Source organism: Caretta caretta, chromosome 6 (genome assembly GCF_965140235.1).
Source record: "Caretta caretta isolate rCarCar2 chromosome 6, rCarCar1.hap1, whole genome shotgun sequence".
NCBI lineage: Eukaryota > Metazoa > Chordata > Testudines > Cheloniidae > Caretta > Caretta caretta.
In genome coordinates this window covers 77,862,994-77,886,545 of record NC_134211.1, presented here as the reverse complement: position 1 = coordinate 77,886,545, position 23,552 = coordinate 77,862,994, and the positions used below count along the sequence as shown (strand labels likewise).

Sequence of the window (23,552 nt, the reverse complement as noted above, 5' to 3'; positions counted from 1 at the left end):
CCACTTCAAGGATCTAATAATAGAAAGTATTTGGGCAAACTTAAATATAGGTATTACTACCTGTGCCTGAGTGCTTCACAATCATTAATATATTTATACTTTTAACATCCTGGGAGGTAGGGTAGTACTACTATTCCCATTTTACAGATATGGGGTGCGGGGGGGAATGAGGCACAGAGAAACTCGGCATCCTACTCAAGGCTCCACTGGAAGCTGGTGGTGGGGCAGGGAAACTAATTTCCCAAGTGCCATGCTCATGTCCCAATGATTGGACTGTTCTTCCTCTTTGTGTGTTATGTGCATGCTTTTTGTTGTATATGCTAATACTATGATTGATATAATGTGTCATTAGTTCATGCATTACAGAACTGTAGTTTCTGTGCATGAAAGAGAGTAATTCACCAGACTGGTAGCTTTTCGGGACAGATCATCTCCACATACACGTAAAATTTCCACACAAAATGCATGAAAGAAAGGGATGTATGTGTGAACCACTCTAAAACTAAATTTAAAATTACTTAAATTAGGTATTTGGGAAAGAAGCAGTTGCCAAATTTCACGGTAAATAAGCACCCCGACTTTCACAATAAAACAAAAATCAAGCTAATCCCATTTCAAAACAAGCCAATCCCTAAACCCTAACACCCTATATGACTAGATTGCCCCGGCGTGCAGTCTGGGATTGTGGTGGGCCTTCTGTGCACCCCTGACTCTCTCCCCCCTTGCCCTTGCTTGTCGGAAGCTGATCAAAATAAAGAAGCAACAAGCCAAAAACTAGCCCAATTTCTGCATTTTTTTATAGGTTTAGTATGTCTGGAAAGAAGATGATGAAGGAGCAGAAGATCAGATGTTTAGGCATGAGTAATATTATAATTAAAATTGTGTTAACGCTACTGAAATTTGCAGGCTTTTACTTCTGTCCTATTTATGGCTAGTTTACACAGGGAGCTTAACGGTTTTCAGTAGAATAGTGAACCTTGTAAGAGGAGTCTTTTCCCAGATGCACTTCAGTGTTTGCTACTCTGTGACATTCAAATTTAGAAGAGTTCAAAAATGTAATCCTGCTTTCCCTCCCCCACAGCCAATTACCCACATTGCTAATAGTCTTGAACTTTTTACTTAATATACTGCTATATTGTGTGTAAGTGTGTGTGAGAGAAAATCCTAGTTCCTAATGTCAGAAGAGAATGCTTCATTACTTTCCTTGAACTAATCCGGTGGTGTAGCTCTCACTATTGGTCTTAGTTCATGTGTGGGTTTTTTTTAAGAAAACATCTTTTATTGATTCATACATAGTCCACTATTGTAAAAGCTGCAGAATTAGAAAGCGAAAAGAAGAAAATAAGGTTGCATAATTTGAATCCCATATTGCAATCTACTACTCTGTATTCATGGTTTTCTGTTTTTAGTGTTCCTTCTAAAGAATAATGTTCAGATTTTATTTCTAGAATATCCTTCCTCTTTTTATATATAAATAAAAGGAGCTTGTCCAGCTGTGTTTGGAGGGGAGTTTAATCTATTGTTTGAATTGTACTGTGATTGTTTGAACAGTACTGTGATTAAGTATGCATCTGCGGGGTAGCTTTCGTTCCTTTGTTGATTATCACTCATCCGTATGACAGAAGATTATGTTTTAGTCCTTTGTTTCTTAAAACTTTAACCTATACAATTCTGGAAGCTGAAAAAAAATCTTCTGCAGACCAGTTGGCATTGTTCTGGTAATATATTCTGACGTGCTAAATCAGTATTGATTGAGGCTCTGATCCTGGAACTTACAACACATGGTTTGGCTGTTGGGCCTCCATGGTAAACCCTTGACTTCAGGACTGGGGCTAAAGATAACCAATACTACCTGGAAACCAAAGTCAAAGTCTGTTCAAGCCTTTTGGTTCTATTAAGATTATGGATTTAACGTAGAACTGCATCAAGGTAATGATACCTAGATTTTAATGTTACCATATTTGCATCAGCAAGCCTTCGTTGGATGATGCTGACCCTGTGTTGGTACTGCGACCTTCTGATAGTTACCTGGTATAGCATAGTTCAGAGTAGGAAAAGTAGCATCCACACTACCCCCTCCCCCCCTCCCAGTTAAATCTGCAGCTTTGGGGGTGTGGTTCAGACCCTGGGTCTGTGTTGCAGCAGGCTTGAGTGTCTGGCTCAACAAGGCAGGGTTCTGGAGCCCCAAACTGGCAGAGAAAACGGGCTCAGGGATAGTCTCAGCACATCAGATGACAGTCCCAAGGGGGTCTCTGTGACCGAACCCTTCACATGGTACATGGCCCCTTTGGGCAGTGACGCTGCAAGTTGTCCCATGCTGCCTTGCTAGTATTATGCAGTTTGAAGGAGGTTTTATTTTCCTGAATTAGGGTGACTTAGCTTTTGAAAGTTTGGGAAACGCTGCTCCAGGATAGCTATATAACTGAGAGAAGACAGGAGAGTTCTTCCTCCCTTTTAGAGGAATAAAGGTGCATCTCTTTTCTGAGAGTTCATGTACTAAAAATGATTTAAGAATCTCAAAGAAGAATTGAAACCTTTATGAAATCCCTGTCGGGGGCATCTTTTCTTCTTACAGACTGTGTACTTTATAATCTTTACAAGAAAGGATTTGTCATAGGGTCTCTGAAACTTCTGTACCATTTCAGCATGGTCACTTTTTTTCCATTTTCTCCTTCTGAATATAAAAGTGGACTCAGAAAGTGGTGTGGAATTGAGTGGAAATTGGACAGCCGAACAAAAAAGATACTTTGTTTGAAGGTCAAAAACCACAGCTCCCTTTAGTGAATGGCAATATTGTGTATATATAATTCATCCCATACGTTTTGAGAACTTGAAAGTTAGCATTTCAATTGATACATTGTCTTTGAAAGTTTGTAAAATATTATATATTCCTCTGGGATTGGACCCGACTTCATTTGAATTGGTTGCATTGACATAAAAGTTTGGGGAAAGGGAGTGGAAAAGGCAGCTTTTGAGTACTGAGTTCCCTTGTATTTAAGGATACAAAGCTGCAGTTTAACTCTTCCAGCACCCATTCATAACATCAGTGATTTAATTTAAATCTTCAAATCAGAGATTAAAAAAGCCTATTAGAAAAATATTTTTTTCTCCCCTGCTGCTACCACCATTGCAAGATATAGCTCCCAGATACAGACTGTATCAGGTATTAAACACCGTGTTATGAAGCCTGATGTGTTAATTCTGACTATGAACTGAAGATACACATATATATCCAGGATACTGCTAACCATTTTTGAACTACGAATTTCACTAGAACCTGGATCATCAACATTTAGGACACACAGAAATTCACACCTCTCTTTAAATTATCTATTTTCTTTTTGAGGGGTTGGGAAAGAGAGGGAGGCAAGTAAGGATAAATAAAATTTGGGACTGGAGTCTGTATTATGTACTTGTGCTACACATGGTGGGACCTGAAAACCTGTATGAGTATTGTCTTCCTAGTTTATTTAATGATATTTGTAAGGAGCAGCACTCTTACAATTAAGAAAGAATTATAGAGGGATTCTATAATATGAAAACTAAAGTTATCAGCCTGTCTATTGTCAGTCTGTTTCCGGTGTGTGATTCTTCTTTTTATACTGAGCCATAAAAATCCCCTATTGTTAAAATGAAAGGAAATTTACTTGTATATTTTACAAATGTTCTCCCTAAAATATCAGAATTTAAATGTTTACCTTTTTTTATATTTGATGCTTTGTATACTCATAAATCAAAGAAAAGTCAACCCTAATTCATTTCATTTTGTGAGGGGAAATTAAGGTGTCCAACTGAAAAAAAAATCCATATTAAGAATGTACACTTTGATTTTCATAATTATTAAACATATTTTAAATACTGTACATATCTCCACAGTGAATTATAGTACATAAGGTTTTATAACTCTCCTACAGTAACCACTCATTGCTCATGTCTCTTCTTTCTTTAGACAAAATTGCTATTCTAACCTGTCTGTGATTCCATAAATAAGCTTTTACAAGGAATTAAGGTTGGCTAGGCGTGACGCTACCCCAGCTAAAAACCTTAAAAGCAAGGAAATGCCAAGTTAGTGGTATTCTTTTAACCACACTCTGAACAACCACGCAGTACATTTCCGTGGACAGTGACAAATTTCCCATCTTCAGTCACTTTTAACATAATTTTCATAAAACTAATTTAAAGTCTGTTTTGTTTTATTGTAGTGGCATCCATCCCCATTGTTTTCAGTATAGGGTTTTTTTTAAAAAAAATCTTCTAGATTTAAAAATAAAAAAAAAATAGTCTAAGCAGTAAGAAAAGGAGTACTTGTGGCACCTTAGAGACTAACCAATTTATTTGAGCATAAGCTGTAGCTCACGAAAGCTTATGCTCAAATAAATTGGTTAGTCTCTAAGGTGCCACAAGTACTCCCTCCTTTTCTTTCTGCGAATACAGACTAACACGGCTGTTACTCCGAAACCAGTCTAAGCAGTGTGGGCAACTTTTCCTGCATTCACAGTTAAAGCTAAAATTCTTTTTTGTTAAAATATAAACAATTGTAGCAATCACTTCCTTTATAACTGCTCCAAGGCTTTATACACTAATTCCTTGCATCAGCAGTTATTTGATGCATTCAGCATTTTATAAATGCATAGAATTTCCAGTTGTATTGCGATGAGGCAATCAAGCCATTTGTTATAGAATTTCTGATTAGCTAAAGGATTTTAGAGTTTCATACTGCCTGCGGTTAATCTTCAGCAGTCAGTACATTTGAACTTTACATACAGTGTATTTTGAATAAAAAATAAAATGAATTTTTAAATGAAGATCTGTTATTCCAAAGTAAAGACTTACATAGCTAAATGCATCAATCCTAAATCAAGACCTCAAAAGCAGATTTTAAAAAAATAAAAATATAAAAACCTCCACAACAACAACCTGTATTTCAAAATTGGTCCAGTTAAAAAATGTTTGGTCCCCCAGAGCCAGGATTTAATGAACCCTATTTCTCTGTTTTTTCTAAGGCTGCTGTGGTGGGGGTAGTCTGAGATAGATAGATATATTCATGGAGTAGTGCTTTTGCATTATTTTGTGGTTCCAATTTGGGAAATAGGTGCTTATACAGGGCTAGTTGCATCATTGTTTGCTTGTCTCAGATCTGAGTATACCCCTTCAAGTATGAGGCCTCTTGCCTTTATCTCCATACGGTAGAATCCCGCTATTCTCCCACTCTCAGACCGGGTGCTACGTTACAATGTGTGCCAGCCATGCTTACCTAGCAGATTCTATTGCGTTCTTCCCTTCAGGAGCTTGTGAATAGAGTGACACCAGTCTTCCTTAAAACAAAGCGTCATTTAATCTTAACAGTCGGAGCAAGGCAAGGCATAAGAGGTTTATAAAACATTAAACAGTCTATATGTGTGTCTGTCTTTCCTAAAGACTTAGGCAGATATGTTTTACCCTGACATCTGGGGTCTGGATGTCAGTCGGTTCCCCAATAGTGTCTCTGCTCCTGTCTTTGCGGGGGCTTGCCTTTTTATCCAAAGTCCTTTGTCATCTCCTGTGTCTCCTGAGTCTTGTTACACTGGTTTGGGTGGCTCAACAGGGTGTCAAGGTGAACTTTAAAAGTGATAGCTCTGTATTTTCCCTGAAGTGATTGTAGAGAAGTGAATACCAGGATCTCTCTTCTCCTCCCCTCCTCCCCCGCATTTCTGGGTGCATTTCCTGACAAACGTGTTAGTGAATTAACTCAATTTGTGCATACAGTAAACAACACAATACCTCAAACAGACTGTATTATTCATAAATTATTACAAGCAGCTTCAAATCAGGCAGTTACAGTTCAGAAAACAGAAGAAATAAATAAAATTGTTCTAAATGACACATGGGTCAAACCTGGAGCCTCATATCTGCACCACTTTAATTTTGTGTGTGGCGAGGAGGTTTGCATTTACTGCTTCAGAGCCAGAATTAGAAGAGGTTTCTGTTTCAGTTTGTGTCAAATTGTCATAACAATTTACAAGACTTTGGCACAATATGAAGAAGCTAGATCTGATCTATATATTTCTACCGCTGTCTCTGATCTGGTTTTGAAACAATATTTTTCTTGGATGCATGTCTCTTAAACCTATGCAACCTTCTTACATTTGATACTGTGGCTTATTTTTCATCATGTGATTGATGCCGAAATTCAGGCTAATGCCAAGAAGCTAGCACAGTCTTTAACTATGGAATGACTGTCGCCTTTCCATAATAGATTTCTGCTATTTCGTGATGTATATTAACCTAGTTCAGAGTTCCATAGCATGTCACCATTCCTTGAGGTTACCCTTAGCCCAAACTTCTCATGCCATAGCATAGAATGCTGATGTTTAAACTACAGAAAGCATTGGACATGCTTAGAGAAATAAGGACAAAATGAGTTAATATATTTATTTGTATCTGTCTGAGCAAGGAACAGAAACAAAATGATTTTTTACTTATTTTTACTGATTTTAAAAAAACCAAGACTTACAGGATGCTGGCGAAGTTCATACCCACTCTGTAGCTTGTGTGAAAGCGCTGCTAGTGTCCCTAGCCTCTGTATGGTGTCCCTGCCCTCTGTTTGCCAGAAGCTGGGAATGGGCGACAGGGGATGGATCACTTGATGATTACCTGTTCTGTTCATTCCCTCTGGGGCACCTGGCATTGGCCACAATCAGAAGACAGGTTACTGGGCTCGATGGACCTTTGGTCTGACCCAGTATGGCCGTTCTTATGCTCTAGTTTGCAAAGCAAGTAATGAGTAGGTAGTCAGCATGCCACTCCTATCTGCCAATACGTTTGTGTAATGTCTGTCATAACACTGTCAAGCTGTCATGCTCTAAAGGAAATGTTCAAGTTGTTTTTAAATACGTTTGGTGGGGGACAGGAAGATTGTTTTTGGGCATTCTGGAAGTTCTAGCTTAGAATTTGTCTTAACTACTAACACACGCAAGGAGAAATAATAACTAGATCTGTTCAATTACATGTGACAGTTCAAGGTCAATGGGACCCAAAGAGAGAACAGCTAGTATTCCAAGAGTATCATGCCAATTAAGATAAAATTGAATTTCTAGGAAGTAAAGGGTTTTTAAACAAAGAGTAACTAACATTAATGAGCTGTATCTTCGAACACTCATGTCTCCACAGCATAGCCTACTACAAAAAGTGGTGTAAAGAGGTTGATTGAAGAGATCAACCAACATGAGAAGGGTAAGGAGCTGGCATGGAATTTTTGGTGGGTTTTCCCACCACTTATAGATCTTGTTTCCTACTAGCAAGACCTGCCCAAATATCGATGTTTGGAACCTGTCTTTTTGATTACTCTACGTTTAATGACCATGAATCCATCAATCCACAACCTTATGAATGGAGTGATATGAATGCTCTGCTAAATTGGTATAGAAATGTTCTCCTGAATCTAGGAATGTCCTATGGAGGTTTGTTTTGTCCCCTTTCTTCTGCAGAGGCTCAGCTTACTGAAGTTGTTTCATACTGATGAACTTCAAATGACTCGTTTGTCAATCGCATGTGTTACTGACCTATGGAACACACTTTCCAAACTTTTTTTTCTCGTCTGAGCTGGAAACCCCATCTAGGGTAGTAGTAGATAGTCTTGAAAGAATGTTAAGGAAACACATCAAATAATCTCCCTCTTTCATACAGTACTGTATCACCTGTAACATCAGCACTTCAGAATGGATGTTTAGAATCACTACTTCTGTCCTGAACTGTTTCCAAGGATTTCATTTTTTCTAATATTCAATATTGGCTTACATCAGCTGAATGAACAGCATCAACAAGATTCCAGTGTTATGCCAACTATCTTTTTTTGTTGATTCAGGCAACACGTTTTTTGTTTTGTTTTTTTTGTTTTTTGTTTTTTTAAATGAATATAAATCAAAGTAGTCTGTCATCAGATTTTAAAAGAGTCTAATGTTTTTTATGGAACATTGTTTTTACGGTTGATGTACCATGACAGCTTTTGGCTCATATTGTGAATGAGGATTTAGAATAGTGTTCATGTACTAAGGCTCTGATCTATGGAAGTAGAAGTGCTGCTCTTCAAAAGTGGACCATAGTGCTTAAATATAATGCTAAATCTGGGCCTTATTATACCTTAAGGAAAAGTGATGTCTGTGTGTGTGTGTATATTATAGAGATAAGGTGGATGAGGTAATATCTTTTTATTGGACGAAATTCTGTTGGTGAGAGAGACAAGGTTTCAAGCTACAGAGAGTTCTTCAAGTCTGGGAAACTTACTCGGTGTCATAGCTAAATACAAGATTGGACAGATAAGTTTAATAGAATATGCGCTAACGACTTATAAGGGACCATTCAAGGTGAAGTGGTCAGTTAACACCCCTGTTGTCATAGGAAAAGAAGGTAAGTTAATAGGTCACAGATTGTTATAATAAGACATAAATCCTGTCTATTTCTTAAGACCATGATTTTTAGGGCCTAGCAAAGTTATGAATTTTAAGCTCTCTGGCTCATGAATGTGTTGTGCAGGTTTCCTTTGAGCATGAGGACTGATAGATCAGATAGAGAATGATCACTTTGTGAAAAGTGTACACCTATAGGTGACATGATGTTTTTGTCTTTTGTCCTGTGTGTGTTCATTCTGGATTGTTGTAGTGATTTTCTGGCTTCACCAACCTCCTTGTTATTGGGGCAGTTAGTGCACTGGATGAGGTACACCATATGTTGTGTTAGGCAAGTGTAGGAGCCATAGATCTTGAAAGGTATGTTGTGGGGGGTGTTAATCATTGGAGCAGTGGAGAGGTGTCTGCAGGTTTTGCATCTGTTGTTCTGGCAGGGTCTGGTGCCACTTTTGAGTTGGTGTCCCCTAGTCTGGGGGAGCTTGCTTCTGATAATGAGCTTAGAGAGGTTCGGGGCTTGTTTGAAGGCCAGAAGAGGGGGTTCAGGAAAGATTTCTTTCAGGATGAGTATGGGTTGTAGTTGTTTGATACCCTTTATGGATTCCAGTGTGGTGCGGTAGGTAACAACTAGGGGTGTGTGATCAGAGGGGGGGTTATTTCTGTGCTGAAGCAGGTTTTCTCAGGGTATTTGGGTGGCCCATTCCATGATGCCATCTACTTCTCTGGTGGAGCATCCTTGTTTGGGGAAGGTGGTTTTTAGTAGTGTTAACGTGTGTATCCTCGTGTATCCTCTATGTTCTCCTCGGAGAATATTCTGTGGTATCTGAGTGCCTGGCCATAGATAACCAATTTCTTGGTGTGTTTGGGGTGGTTATTGGATCTATGAAGATAGGTGTGGTGATCCATGGGTTTCTTGTATGTAGTTGTCTGTAAGGTGCCATTGCTGAAGCTGATCATGGTGTTCAGGAAGTTGATGCTAGTGTGGAAGTGTTCCAGAGGGAATTTAATGGATGGGTGGTGGTTGTTGCAGTGGAGGTGGTGGAAGTCTATGAGGGAGTTTAAGTTGTCTGTCCATTGTCTTGTAAATATTTGAAGCAGGTAGCTATGTTGTCATTGTGAGAGATGTTGGTGTATAGGATAGTGACATTCACGGTGGCAAGAATTGTGTTTTGAGGTAGATTGTCAATGTTGCAGAGTTTGTGGAGGAAACCAGTTTTGTCTTAGAAGAAGTTGGTCCTTTGTGTGGTGAGCAGTTTGAGAATGGTTTCTGTGGGTCCTGATATTACTTTAATAAGAGTACCGTAGCCAGATATGATGGGTCTGCCTGGGTTTCCTTGTCTGTATGCCTTGGGAAGCATATAGGTGGTGGGGTTTTGGCCTGTCCTTATTCTCGTAGAAATGGATTTTCTGTTATTGTACTGAATCTCTCCTGTAACTAGGAAACAATAGGGGTGTGTGTGTGTGTGTGTGTGTGTGTGTGTAAATCTGAGATTTACACAAAAGACTAGAACTTTTCATATGATAAAGGTCTTCATTTGTTACTCAAATGCACCAGCAAAGCCATGTCTTTTTATAACCAGATACATTGATTTGTGACAATGTTATAGTAAAGGTAAATGACTTTATTTTTTTCCCTAACAACTAATGAATGTAGATGTAAACCCTTTATCTGATGGTTGTGGAGGCAGTGGAAGACAGGGTTTGGGGTATTGGGTTTTTTTTGTTGTTGTTTTGTTTTGTTTTTTAAGTATTATGTACTAGTAGAAACTGCCTGACCAAAGCTTTGGTTCTTTACAAAACTTTTTGGTATTGTTCAGTTATTCAGTAGTATGTTTATAGAAGATCTGATTTAAAATGCATACTTCTGCAATTTCACATGCTGCTTTATATACTGTATCAAAAAGTGAGAGATTTAAATGTCAGCATCTGAAAGCAAAAAACACAGCAAGTCTCCCTAAACTTCACAGTTTCTGCTTCAGGCACACTAGGGGGTAAAAGGATTTTAGAAATATAGGTAATCCAGAGGACAAGGGGAAAACAGTAATAACACAGTGTTATTAAATAACCAGATTGTCCAGCACAGTGAATTTACAAAATAGCGTTGTGAGAAACGCAGGGATAATAATATAATGCACTTTCAAGTGAGTGAAGACAACATAAGGCAACAGAAATATGAAGTAGAAGACAGGAATAAGATATAACAAAGTATTCATATAGTTATTTAAAAACTGTAAGATGGTTCCTAAATTTCTTATTGAGAGGTCAAAAATATATATGATTTACATCAACAAAAAAGACATCTCCTTTATGTGTTTAGGGAGTGAGTCTAATACAGGAAGCCTTTTTTCCTGTTTTTGAAAGTTAGCTTTAATCTTTTAAGCACATTTCAAAACACTGAGGATAGTGTGTTTGTTTAAGTTGCATGGTTTTCTATATTTTTTAAGTGCAACGGCAGTCTAATGTGTATGTTCCCACCACTCTTAATGTTTTTGGAGTATAGTCAGTATATTGTTTGTTACAGTTGAGCTTGGTTTTTATTTACATGATCTCTGTTTTATTCTGAAGTATATGGAACCTATTTATTTGAACAAGCGAGAGAATTTAGGGAGTTCTGTGCTAGAATAAATATCAAACTGTATTTTGCCTGTATTACTTCCTTTTTTTAGTGCAAAATTCAATTAAGTTTATGAAATATCCAGGGAAATGGACAGTGCTGTCATTATTATGTATACACAAAAAGAAAAGGAGTACTTGTGGCACCTTAGAGACTAACAAATTTATTTGAGCATGAGCTTTCATCCCATGAAGTGAGCTTTAGCTCACAAAAGCTTATGCTCAAATAAATTTGTTAGTTTCTAAGGTGCCACAAGTACGCCTTTTCTTTTTCTGAATACAGACTAACACGGCTGCTACTCTGAAACCTGTCATTATTATATATAGTTTACTATGTGTTGACTATATACTGTAAATAAGTAACTAAACTTTTTAAATGTTGAGCATATTAAATCAGTGTAGGTTGTTATGTTAGGGACTACTGGCAGACTCTGTAGGGTTGTGTATCAATCACTGACATGAAAGTCCACAGTAACATTAAAGGACAAGTGAAGGTGGGCAAACAGCACATGGCTATTTGAAGAATTTACCATCTTGCTGCTTCACTGTCTCAAAAATACAAGAGGAGGAAGAAATGAATGAGTGTATAGGCCAAGGTATGGGCAACAAGCCAGTGAAAGGGTATAGGAATAAGAATATTTAACTGGTAACAAGGACACAGATCTATAACTTTTTGGTTGTGTTTTCGGAAGCATTTAACAGCATAAAGGCTTATAAGGAACTTCGTAATGCCTCTGGACCTGAGAAGTATCGTACTTGTTTTACCAATAAGGAATATGTATCCTGACATGGCATCAGAGAGGAAACAATGATTTTTGTCACATCATATGTATCTCAAAAGAGGGTCTCTGTAATTTCCACTTGGAGTTCACTCAGGAAAAATCACCAAAAGACCAGCCAGTAATGCAATGAATTAGAGACAATTTTACAGATGTTCACTGGCACATTCTGTATACCAGTGTGAAAGCCAGAGCCTAAAGCAGGTGAAGATCCTGGATGGAAATATAGCCCATGGCACAGGAGTTAAAAAGTAAAGAACGATGTGTAAATGTTGGGAACACAGTTAATAAAAATGCCAATCAAATACTCATAGTTCCCTTTCTAGCATGCTAAATTTTGTTGCTTGTCCAATTTATTGGTTAAAATTGAAGACTGGAAATAGGTTATGTATATGGCAAGGTTTTGGCTTGCTGTCCATCTCCTGTAGAGCACACTGTTTGATATTTATGTTTAGAGACTCAAGGAAGTAAATTTATCACTGTGGTGTCACAGAACATTGTAACAAGGATACACTGGAATAGAAATAACTTTGTCCCCATCTCTTTGGAGATTTTGAATATTTCCATTACAGGAGCTAATGTGATATGCTAGAGCAAGAGAATTTGCTTACAGGAGTATATGGTGTTGAACAATGAAATTTCATATCTGTTAATAAGGTTTAGGCAGTTTTTGTCTTGAACAATCTTTTAAGTTTTGGACTCTTGGTGGGTGGAAAAGAAAGATTTCTGCTTCTGTACATCTCTGCCTTCCATGAATGCTTCCCCATTGCCCACTTTCCTATCCCAGTGCTTATTAGAAGTGCTGAGATTCACCAGCTGAAGCCCCCTAACCAGGGAAAGCTGACATTGATTGGCAGGTACCAAGGGCATGTGGACTTCAATGACCAGCATCCTTTAAGTACTATAGGGAACCAGAAAATAAAAAACTTGCAGTTCATGAAACTATAGTATATGATATTTTTAATACAAAACCAAACTATATTTGGTGTCTGTCTTTAAGTGTCAGCTCTAGGAGTCATGTTATTTCATGAGAAGCTCAGCTTTCACTTAAAAAAAAAAAAAAAAAAAAGAAGTCTGGCTCTTATGGTTCTGTAGAAAAGCATGCAAATATGAAGCAAATGTGCCCTAAAGTCTTCGAAACGAGAAGGCAAATACAGTGCAAGGAACCTAAAATCTATCTTTCTGTCTGTCTGTCTGTCTTTCTAATCTGATGATTTTTAAGTCTATCTCATAATATTTCAAGGCCCGACTTGGTGAGTTTTGAATGTCTGGGGATGTATGCTCAGAAGGACCAACGTATAATCTAAAGCTTGCGGTGTTGTAATATGAATGCAAATTTTCTCATCTTGAATTGCAAAAGGAGGTTTTTTATCATTTAACATATACAAAGTTCAGTATTGAGGGCCAAATGGTGCTAGCTTTACTAATGTGCAAAATCCATCAGTGAATAAGGCAGGTAGTATTTAAGCCCCATCTTTAAGTTATACTAATGATCTACCATTAGTAATCTTAACAGTAGATTAGCTAATGTATAGGAAGACTGTGAGGCAGTAATTAATTAATAACTTTAAAATGCTGTAATTGTAGTAAGTAAATGTAAATGCACATACATTAAAGGTTACTTACAACAAAGGGAACAGTTTTTGAATCAAATATACAAGTCATATTTATTTTTTGAAAAGAAGAAAACTTACATTCTCCATCCTCAGCGCAGTTTCTATGCCACAAGTGAAGCACATTCACTCAGAACCACTCACTCACATTTTCTCCTGGTCTTTGCACAGACATGGTGATCCAAGTTTTCCATGTCATTCTGCTGTGTGCTTTTCTAGGTTGTCTCTGTGTTTCCTGGCATTCTGCACACTCCCTTTTTCTCCAAATTTATTTTTCATTTCCTGTTGTTTTAGTTGTAAGGGATCCATTGCTTTTTTATTAATATGCCAGGTCACTGTTACTTTGTGTGCTTGCTCCAAAATGATGATTTCTGGTTGATATTTTGATGTATAGTACTTTTCATCAGTGGATCGCAAAGTGCTTTACAGTCCTTGTGGTTATCCTTTTCCTCCCTTATACTTGAGGCTGTGGAAAGTAGTGCCTTCCTGACAGGTAGCGTTGAGGTAGTGTTGAGTTGTTTTATCCTAAGTTCTGTAAATGACGCTTCTTTGCTAATGCTATGCCGTACATAAATGTGTTTTTGTGTGGGGTGTGTGTGTGTGTGCGTGTGCACGTGCACGCATGTGTGTATTTATACTTTTTTGCTTTCTTTTATGTGTTCAGTGACAAACAAGAAACCCTCCCAGGCGTCTATTACAAAAGTCAAACAGTTCGAAGGTTCCACGTCTTTTGTAAGGAGATCACAGTGGATGCTTGAGCAGCTTTGCCAGGTTAATGGCATAGACTCTAATCGGGTGAGTATGTTGTACTTCAGGAGAAAGTAACTTTGTTAGGATTTTTGCTTCTATTGTTGAGGATCAAGGCCATTCTATTGCTATCCGAATTGCAGGTGGAAGGGGCCCTATCATGACTGTTACCCCTTCTTCCTGGGTTCTTCCTCACAAAAAATCTTGGACAGTTTCCAGCTTTGCATGCTGATGTATAAGCAAGTATTCTCAAGTGCCCAGGTTTAAGTGCTAACTCTTGACTATCCTATGGAGCAGTATATGTTTTCTCCCGATTTTAAGGTGAAGATTGAGCAGAATAAGCTCACTCCTGTTATGTTCCTTCACTCCTACATATCTGGTCCTGTCTTTCTCCTCTTCTCTCTTCCCCTTTTTCAAAAGGAAAGAAGAGCCCCTTTGTTCTTACCCCTATGAAGAACACATTTCTCAGCCTACTCTTGGTGGCCTTCAGTCCATCATGGAGCTGCATCCAATATAGAACCTGAAAATCTATCCCTAGATGCTTCCTCCAATAAAATAGACCAATACCTGTGGAGAGAGTATGGAAGGAGGGTTCCTGGAACTGGCTATGCCTACAAATGCCAGCTGAATCTCTTCCTTGCAGAGGTCACAGACCTTTCTCTCTTTCCTGGTACAATGCTTCCTTACAGGCTCCCCCTTAATCCAACAAATTTGCAATCTCTGTAGACTGTCCATTGTCCCTGAAACCGTGCCTCAATGGGTCACAACTGAGGATGCTAAATTTAGGACGAACTGCTGAAAAATAGGGCAAACACAACCCAAAAGCAGTGGTGGTTATTTTATAAGATATACCAAACCAGCCACAAAAGTAAACTACTGTTTCACCACACTAGCTAACAAGAAAACATTAAGGCAGTTTCCTCAGGCATTCCAGTTCTTATATCACCACCAAAAACACTGGATTTAGATGAGTGGTTCATTACAATCTCATCAAATAATAGGTTCTTCCGATCCCAAAGGACCAGCCACACACCAAGGTTAATATATAACTTAGATCTTACCCAAAAATTACACTGATGCCAATCCTTTAGTATCTAAAATCTAAAGGTTTATTTATAAAAAGAAAGAAAGGTGAGAGTTAAAATTGGTTTAAGGAATCAATTACATACAGTAATGGCAAAGTTCTTGGTTCAGGCTTGTAGCAGTGATGGTATAAACTGCTGGCTTAAGTCAAGTCTCTGGAGTACATCCACAGCTTTGATGGGTCATTCAGTCCTTTGTTCAGAGCTTCAGTTTATAGCAAAGTTCCTCCAGAGATAAGAAGCAGTTCTGAAGACAGAACAGGTGTTTTCAGGGCCTTTTGTAGCTTTTCCCATGTGGAGGGCCTTCCATTGTTCTTACTGTGGAAAATTACAGCAATAAAATGGAGGTTGGAGTCACATGGGCAAGTCACATGTCCATGAATTTTGCCTAGTCACAGCAGGAAACTCCATTAAGTGTAGATAGACGTCTCCCATGGTCCACTGTCAGTTAAACATTCTTTCGATGAGCCACTCAATTTGAATAGTCCCTCCAAGATGTGCTGGGCATTACCCCAGGAGCAAATATTTGAAATCCAGGTATAGAGCCAATAATTATAACTTCAAATACAAAAATGATACAAGCATACAGATAGCATAATCATAACCAGCAAATCATAACCTTTTCATAGACACCTCGTTTGACAACCTTTGTTCAAGATTTGCTGCAAATATATAACAGTGGTTGCAACAATGATCTATACGGTTATATTTTAATCAGATAATGTCACAGTCCCAAAGAGCAAAGATGCAGTCTTTAAAGTGGTACATGAATGTAATTCAACATAACACTGTTTTTTTATTATCTGGGTCTTTCTTCTTTCAGAATTTCTATCTGTGTTAAGTGCACCAGACAGATTTGCAAAGGACAAGCTAGTTAAAGATAAAACCTTTTTAAGCACCAGCTAGAAATTAATGTATGCAGCATTAGGAGTTGGGGATTTAAATCACATCTTGTGGTCATAAACATTATGTAGTATAAAGTAAAACAAATTCATTATACAATGAAACATGCTCATTGAGTATGGCTAAGTTCCTAGATTGTCTAATGTCACATTCTGATTGGTCATATGATCTTTTTTAATGATGATGCACCTGTGTACCAGTTCCTTTCAGTGCACATCTGGGACCTCATTACTGAAAAAGAAAATTAAAAAAAAAAAATCCATACACCCGTTCTACTAAGTGCGTGGAGAGGGAAAAGATAATGGAGGCTGCTGTTTCATTGTAGGGGTGATGTATGGAGAGAATATAAGGGGGAAGGAGAGGGAAAAGTCCATTTGAAACAGACCGCCCCTGCCCAAAAGTGCTAAGCTGTCCTGTCAGCAGCAGTCTGGAAACATTTAACCACTCGGAACCTTACTGTTAAATATATTCTGACAAGAATGGAAAACACAATACCATTTTCTCTTTTCCTTCTACCAGGAACTGTTTTTCTTAGTGGAAGAATGCAGTTCAATGAGGATGACCAGATGACTCGATTTTATAGGGACAGTCCAGATAATTGGGGCTTTTTTCTTACATAGGTGCCTGTTACCCCCCACCCTCTGTCCTGATTTTTCACACTTGCTATCTGGTCATCCTAAGTGCAATAAACTTCTCTATTTAATTTTCAATATAATCAGACATGCTCTAATAATAAGACGTGCCAGGGCATGCATTATTAAATTACTGGAGCACTTTGTAGGCAAAAGGCTAAACATAGCTGAAGCCTGTACCAATGGCCTAACACATGTCCTGTTGTAGCTCATTGCTGTACATCAGTGCATATATGATATCCTGTCTTTGATATGGATGGATTGTCCGAGATTGTCAGATGAAGGAAGCAAATCACATGATCAGAGTCTGTTTCTTTTTGCAGTTGGCTCAGTGTTTGTTTGGAATGTGGCTGTATTTTGTTCACTGACTGCCCGCTGCCAAAGTTGAATCAGCCCTGCAGCCTCTTAGGAAACATGACAACCTACCCAAACTATGACTTGTAGTTTGCTTCTTGTGTCCCTATTCTCCTCAATGGCTTGGAATGTCCATTTGGAGTAATCTCCCATAATGCATCACAACCAGAGAATCCATGTTGCCAGCTCCCCCTTCCGAAAAGGGGAGTGTGTTGCATTATGGGTGATATACTGTAGTCCACTCATAGAGGAGAAAGAGCACACTAGACACCCATGAGGAATTACAACTCTAATTTTTCGCTGAAATGTTTCAGTTTTGAGTTTTTATTGAAAACGTGAATATACCCCTGCAATTTCCGTTAAGAAACATTCTTTTCATTTTCATCAAAAATTTCTTCAGGAAAAAAGAATTTCAGACCAGCTATAAAAGTGGATGTCTGTCATTTAAATTAATTTATTTTACATAGCTTTATTAAAACTGTGCATTGCTACATGTAATCTTCATAAGAAAAGAATGGCCATACTGGGTCCGACCAAAGGTCCATCAGCCCAGTATCCTGTCTGCCGACAGTGGCCAATGCAAGGTGCCCTAGAGGGCGTGAACCTAATAGGTAATGATCAAGTGATCTCTCTCCTGCCATCCATCTCCACCCTCTGACAAACAGAGACTAGGGACACCATTCCTTACCCATCCTGGCTAATAGCCATTAATGGACTTAACCTCCATGAATTTAACTAGTTCTCTTTTAAACCGCTTCACACTGCATGGATGTCTTCAGAGAACTATCCACGATAACTCGAAGATCTCTTTCCTGATTAGTTGTAGCTAAATTAGCCCGCATCATATTGTATGTATAGTTGGGGTTATTTTTTCCAATGTGCATTACTTTACATTTATCCACATTAAATTTCATTTGCATTTTGTTGCCCAATCACTTAGTTTTGTGAGATCTTTTTGAAGTTCTTCACAGTCTGCTATGGTTTTAACTATCTTGAGCAGTTTAGTACTGTCTGCAAAATTTGCCACCTCACTGTTTACCCCTTTCTCCTGATCATTTATGAATAAGTTGAATAGGACAGGACTGGTCCTTGCACTGACCCTTGGGGAACACGACTAGTTACCCCTCTCCATTCTGAAAATTTACCATTTATTCCTACCCTTTGTTCCCTGTCTTTTAACCAGTTCTCAATCCATGGAAGGATCTTCCCTCTTATTCCATGACAACTTAATTTACATAAGAGCCTTTGGTGAGGGACCTTGTCAAAGGCTTTCTGGAAATCTACCCTATGTCCACTGAATCCCCCTTATCCACATGTTTGTTGACCCCTTCAAAGAACTCTAATAGATTAGTAAGACATGATTTCCCTTTACAGAAACCATGTTGACTTTTGTCCAACAATTTATGTTCTTCTATGTGTCTGACAATTTTATTCTTTACTATTGTTTCAACTAATTTGCATGGTACTGACGTTAGACTTGCCGGTCTAGAATTGCTGGGATCACCTCTAGAGCCGTTTTTAAATGTTGGCGTTACATTAGCTATCTTCCAGTCATTGGACACAGAAGTTGATTTAAAGGATAGGTTACAAACCATAGTTAATAGTTCCACAATTTCACATTTGAGTTCTTTCAGAACTCTTGGTTGAATGCCATCTGGTCCCGGAGATTTGTTACTCTTAAATTTATCAATTAATTCCAAAACCTCCTCTAAGGACACTTCAATCTGTGACAATTTGTAACCTGCAAAGATTTGTCCCCTACAAAGGACAGCTCAGGTTTGGGAATCTCCCTAACATCCTCAGCTGTGAAGACTGAAGCAAAAATTCATTTAGTTTCTCCACGATGACTTTATCATCTTTAAGTGCTCCTTTTGAATCTCGATTGTCCAGGGGCCCCACTGGTTGTTTAGCAGGCTTCCTGCTTCTGTTGTACTTAAAACACATTTTGTTATTACCTTTTGAGTTTTTGGCTAGCTAGTCTTCAAACTCCTTTTTCGCTTTTCTTATTACATTTTTACATTTGATTTGGGAATGTTTATGCTCCTTTCTATTTACCTCACTAGAATTTGACTTCTGCTTTTTAAAAGATGCCTTTTTATCTCTCACTCCTTTTACATGATTGTTAAGCCACGGTGGCTCTTTTTTAGTTCTTTTACTATGTTTTTTTAATTTGGGGTATACATTTAAGTTGGGCCTCTATTATGGTGCCTTTGAAAAGTGTCCATGCAGCTTGCAGGGATTTCACTCGAGTCACTGTACCTTTTTAATCAGTTTTAAAATATAGTACCAGTGATTCAAATGTTATTTTTCTTCTAGGATTCTCCAGAATTTGATTTACTATTTGAAAATGCTTTTGACCAATGGGTAGCAAGCACGGCTTCCGAAAAATCCACATTCTTTCAGATTCTTCACCACACTTGTCAGCGTTACCTTACAGACAAGAAGCCAGAATTTATCAACTGCCAGTCTAAAATTATGGGAGGTAAGTAAAGGGAGATTAATTCATGTTCAATCCCCAGAAGTATTTCAATCTGTTTTTTATTGTTTTTATAATGTAGACTGAATACACGGTTGTGTTAATGTGTCTGCATTGTTTTGAACATACGAAGTGCTGTGTAAGTGGGTTTTTTTTTGATTCTGTAAGTAAAAACTGTTGCATATATTTGCACAAAAGAGAGAGAACCATGTCTAGTTGCCATAGAAATGTTCTTTCTGATGGAATTACTCATAACACTACTCACTGGGTTATGAGCTGACATCAGTCATCCTAAAGAGCTGGTTTGCTCAGTAGAATAGACAACCATTCAACTGTGGCACTGAGTAGTTTGGTCTCTAAGGAAGTGGAGTTGTAACTTTATTGGAAAAACCTTCCTGCCGGTACCCACCCCCCAAGGTTTTAATTTATTTTGCTTTAAGATACGTGAGATGTAAGAACACTGTCCCATTTTTCCCCATTTTGTCTCAGTTCTTCAAAATACCAACTTAAAATCTTGAAAAAGTAATTCCTTTCCGCACTGATTTTGTTCTTTTCCATTTAGCAAACATTGATTTCCCCCCCCCCCTTCTGAAAGAGCTAAATTAGAATAACTGTTGTTAAACAATAACCACTCCCATTCAGTACTCTATAATGCCAAAAATCTCTGTTTGTGCACCAGCATTATTAATGTTAGCACCTTTCTAAGACGTGTTCGTGAATTGCTGCTTCAGAGAGCAGAAAGCTCTCCCAATAATTGCTGGCTCTTTTTTTGTAATTTCTTATGGCAACTATATAAGCATATATTTGATCTCTCAAAAAAATTGCATAGATCACTGGAAAGTATAAGACAAAATATTGGAGCCCCAGTCCTCTGGTCTGACTGAGTTGTGTTAGGTGTGAAACCCAAGTTATACAGGGAGGTGGGTTTATTCCACATCTCTGGTCCACAAGGCTGCTGCATTTAACTGTGGCAAGAGCAAACCCAGAGCTTTTTTAACTAATTGTCCAAGGGATCATTGCAGTGCCTGGAGATCACTGCCATGCATTATGCTTTGGCCATGCCTCCCCCCTTTCTTTATGCCTCTTTTATGCTGGTGATGGGAGAGGGTGGCATAAGGCTGGCTGTGCCAGCTTCAGACTACCCAGGGACTCCCAACACCAGTATCTTTTCAATATCCACTACAAACCTTGTTGACTCACAATGGCATTTTCTGCACTAGTGTTTGTTCTTTTGCAAAACTTTTTACTGCTGCTAACCCTGATGCTGATCCAGCAGTGGTAGCAATGTTGAGAGTGCTAATATAATCTAGGGCAGAATTGTTTATCACAACATGTCATTTTGACCTGCTCAAAAAAGTGTTGTTCAAAATTGTGTGTTAAAATGATGACAGGTATGTGGAGCTTTTTCTAAAGTAAGGCTCCCACTACTAGTGTCCCAAGGACTTTATTTTCCAGTGAAGAAACTTACATTTGTGTGGCATGAAGGGTCAAATACATCTCTTTTAACTTGCTAAAAATCATCTGTATAGCCTACAAGTGTTGTGCCATGGTAGATGAGTGAACTGTCATCTAGATCAGTGGTTCTCAAAGCCGGTCCGCTGCTTCTTCAGGGAAAGCCCCTGGCAGGCCGGTTTGTTTACCTGCCACGTCCGCAGGTTCGGCCGATCGCAGCTCCCACTGGCCGCAGTTCGCCGCTGCAGGCCAATGGGGGCTGTGGGAGGTGGCGCGGGCCGAGGGATGTGCTGGCCACCCTTCCCACAGCCCCCATTAGCCTGGAGGGGCAAACCGCGGCCAGTGGGAGCCGCAATCAGCCGAACCTGCGGATGCGGCAGGTAAACAAGCCGGCCCGGCCCGCCAGGGGCTTTCCCTGAATAAGCGGCAGACCGGCTTTGAGAACCACTGATCTAGATATACATATTAATACAGTACTTTTTTCCTTCGCCTCCACTACTACTTCATCCCTGACCCTCTGATATCTGCTAAGTGCATTCTCCAGTCCTAAAGGTGCTATTTGGGGATTAGAAAAAATGTCACATGGTAAATACAGTCTCCACCTTACTTTTCTGATCTGTTTCAATTTGCACGTGTACTAATGTCAGATCTAAGGTACCAAACAGTCAGACTCATTTCAGAGATTCAAGAATCTGTTGCATCTCTTTTAGTACATAAATTGAGCTTCTGAGAATACAAAAATGTTGCTTGTAGTTAAAAACGTTAGGCCTAACATGACTGTTGGATATAGTAACTGAGATGGCTCAGTTACTGTCTTATCTAACATCTCTTGCTCTAGGGTCTTAATTATCCCTTGTATTTTTTAGGGACAACTACAGAGGTTTTCTCATCCAGTCTCAATTTTGTATTCAGTGAATCCTTTGCTTCCTCCTTAGTGTTACGTACAATTCCAATAATTGAGTTTTCACTTCTTCATGTTTGGCATCTTTTATGCATTCCTGAAGCATAGACACATTTTTTTTGTTCATCAGCAGAATCTGTAATGAAAGTGGCAGAATATCCATAATATAAATGGATTGTCTTCATGTGTGATTCAGATCGAGAATTCTGGGCTCCGATAGTATTTCAGGTCATACTGCATATCCTTGATACGTTCATTCAATGAAAACTTTATATGTTTGCCTGCCATTGCACATTGATTTATATGTCACCGATATCCAAAAAAGTTGCCCATAATACTAATAAGTAGGCAATTTTTTTAATGGTAACATGTCCGTAGGAACAGATGAAGTCATTTCTTGAGTGATCTGTCAATATGATGGTTCTGTTTGGCATTGCTGAATTTCATTTGCCAAGGTTCATTCTTTTTAGCACAAATTTGTTTCCATTAGTGTTCACTCACTCATTAGTGTTTTCTGGTGGCTTCAGTATACACAACAGGATTCTTGCCAATTCTAGATTTTTCACAAGCAATACACCTGAATCAAAGGAACATTATGTCTGAAAGGTTTGAGGCCTCCTCTTCTCCTTGTCACTTTTCTTAGCACAAGACTGAGACATTACTTCTCCCAGGACTCTGTACAAGTCTTACTTTACAGAGTTTCTGGGTATTACCAAATGGATCTGGCAGATGGATTCCTGACTATCTCAAAACAATCCAAATTCTTTCTTTTAGTTTCCACACACAAAAATAATTGCTTGAAGATCGAGTACATGATGAATAATTCTGCAATACTTTTTTGTAGTAGAAAAGACCCAGTGCATAGAGGTGAGATCAGAAAAGATGATGAAGTGTGAGTTTGCCAAGCAATGTCTCATTTTTCACCAGCTCATAACACAGGTGTTCACAGGTATTAACACAGGTATTCACTGCACCTGACAAATCTTTAACTCTTTGAGTTGGTATGTGTCCAACTGTACTTTTGTCCACACATTAATTCTTTGGAAGTAATGGATCTGAATGTGCCAAGATTGGAAGTTAAATGAAGCTCCCATCTTCAAAAGCCTTACGATACTTCTCTGTCAAGAGCCACAACAGTCTTCCAACTATTTGTTTTGATGGTGAGTAGCTCTTGGACACAACACTTGGAGCTCTTCTTGCGAAGACTGGTTAACTAAAAGAACATTAATGCCTAATTTGTCTTTCCACTTTTATTCATCCAGTTCAGCCATCTGGGTCACCTCCCTCAGAAACTTTTTTAGCCATTCATAAAGTGCCAGTAGAAAGTCTACTCTCTGTATTACCTCCAAAAGCTTTTCCAAAAGCTGCTTATATCACAAATGCTTATTCTACTCAGTTTCCAAGTAGGCATTCTGAAATTGGGTCTTGTCTTTCAGAAGTCCATTCTGAAAATCAGTCCAACATCTCACTCAGTTTCATGCTACCTCCCATAATTCCTATATAATAGCATTAAAGTGTGTTGCTTAAAGTAACTATGAACTCGGAATCATTCATTGCCTATAAAACATCTACTGAAACCTTATATGGGTTTGTCTACTCTTCCCTTTGTCCAAACAGTG

The 23,552-nt window shown here is 38.5% G+C and overlaps 1 protein-coding gene across 4 annotated transcripts in view; it reads left to right on the top strand.

Annotated features, from left to right (window-relative positions):
• Positions 1-23,552, top strand: part of STXBP6 (syntaxin binding protein 6) — a 220,668-nt gene that overhangs the window by 138,734 nt on the left and 58,382 nt on the right. For all 4 annotated transcript variants that reach the window (XM_048854962.2, XM_048854958.2, XM_048854960.2 and 1 more), the window contains exons 3-4: positions 14,051-14,181; positions 19,421-19,586. In XM_048854962.2, the coding sequence (XP_048710919.1) occupies positions 14,051-14,181; positions 19,421-19,586 (297 nt within the window). The remainder of the gene's footprint in view (positions 1-14,050; positions 14,182-19,420; positions 19,587-23,552) is intronic.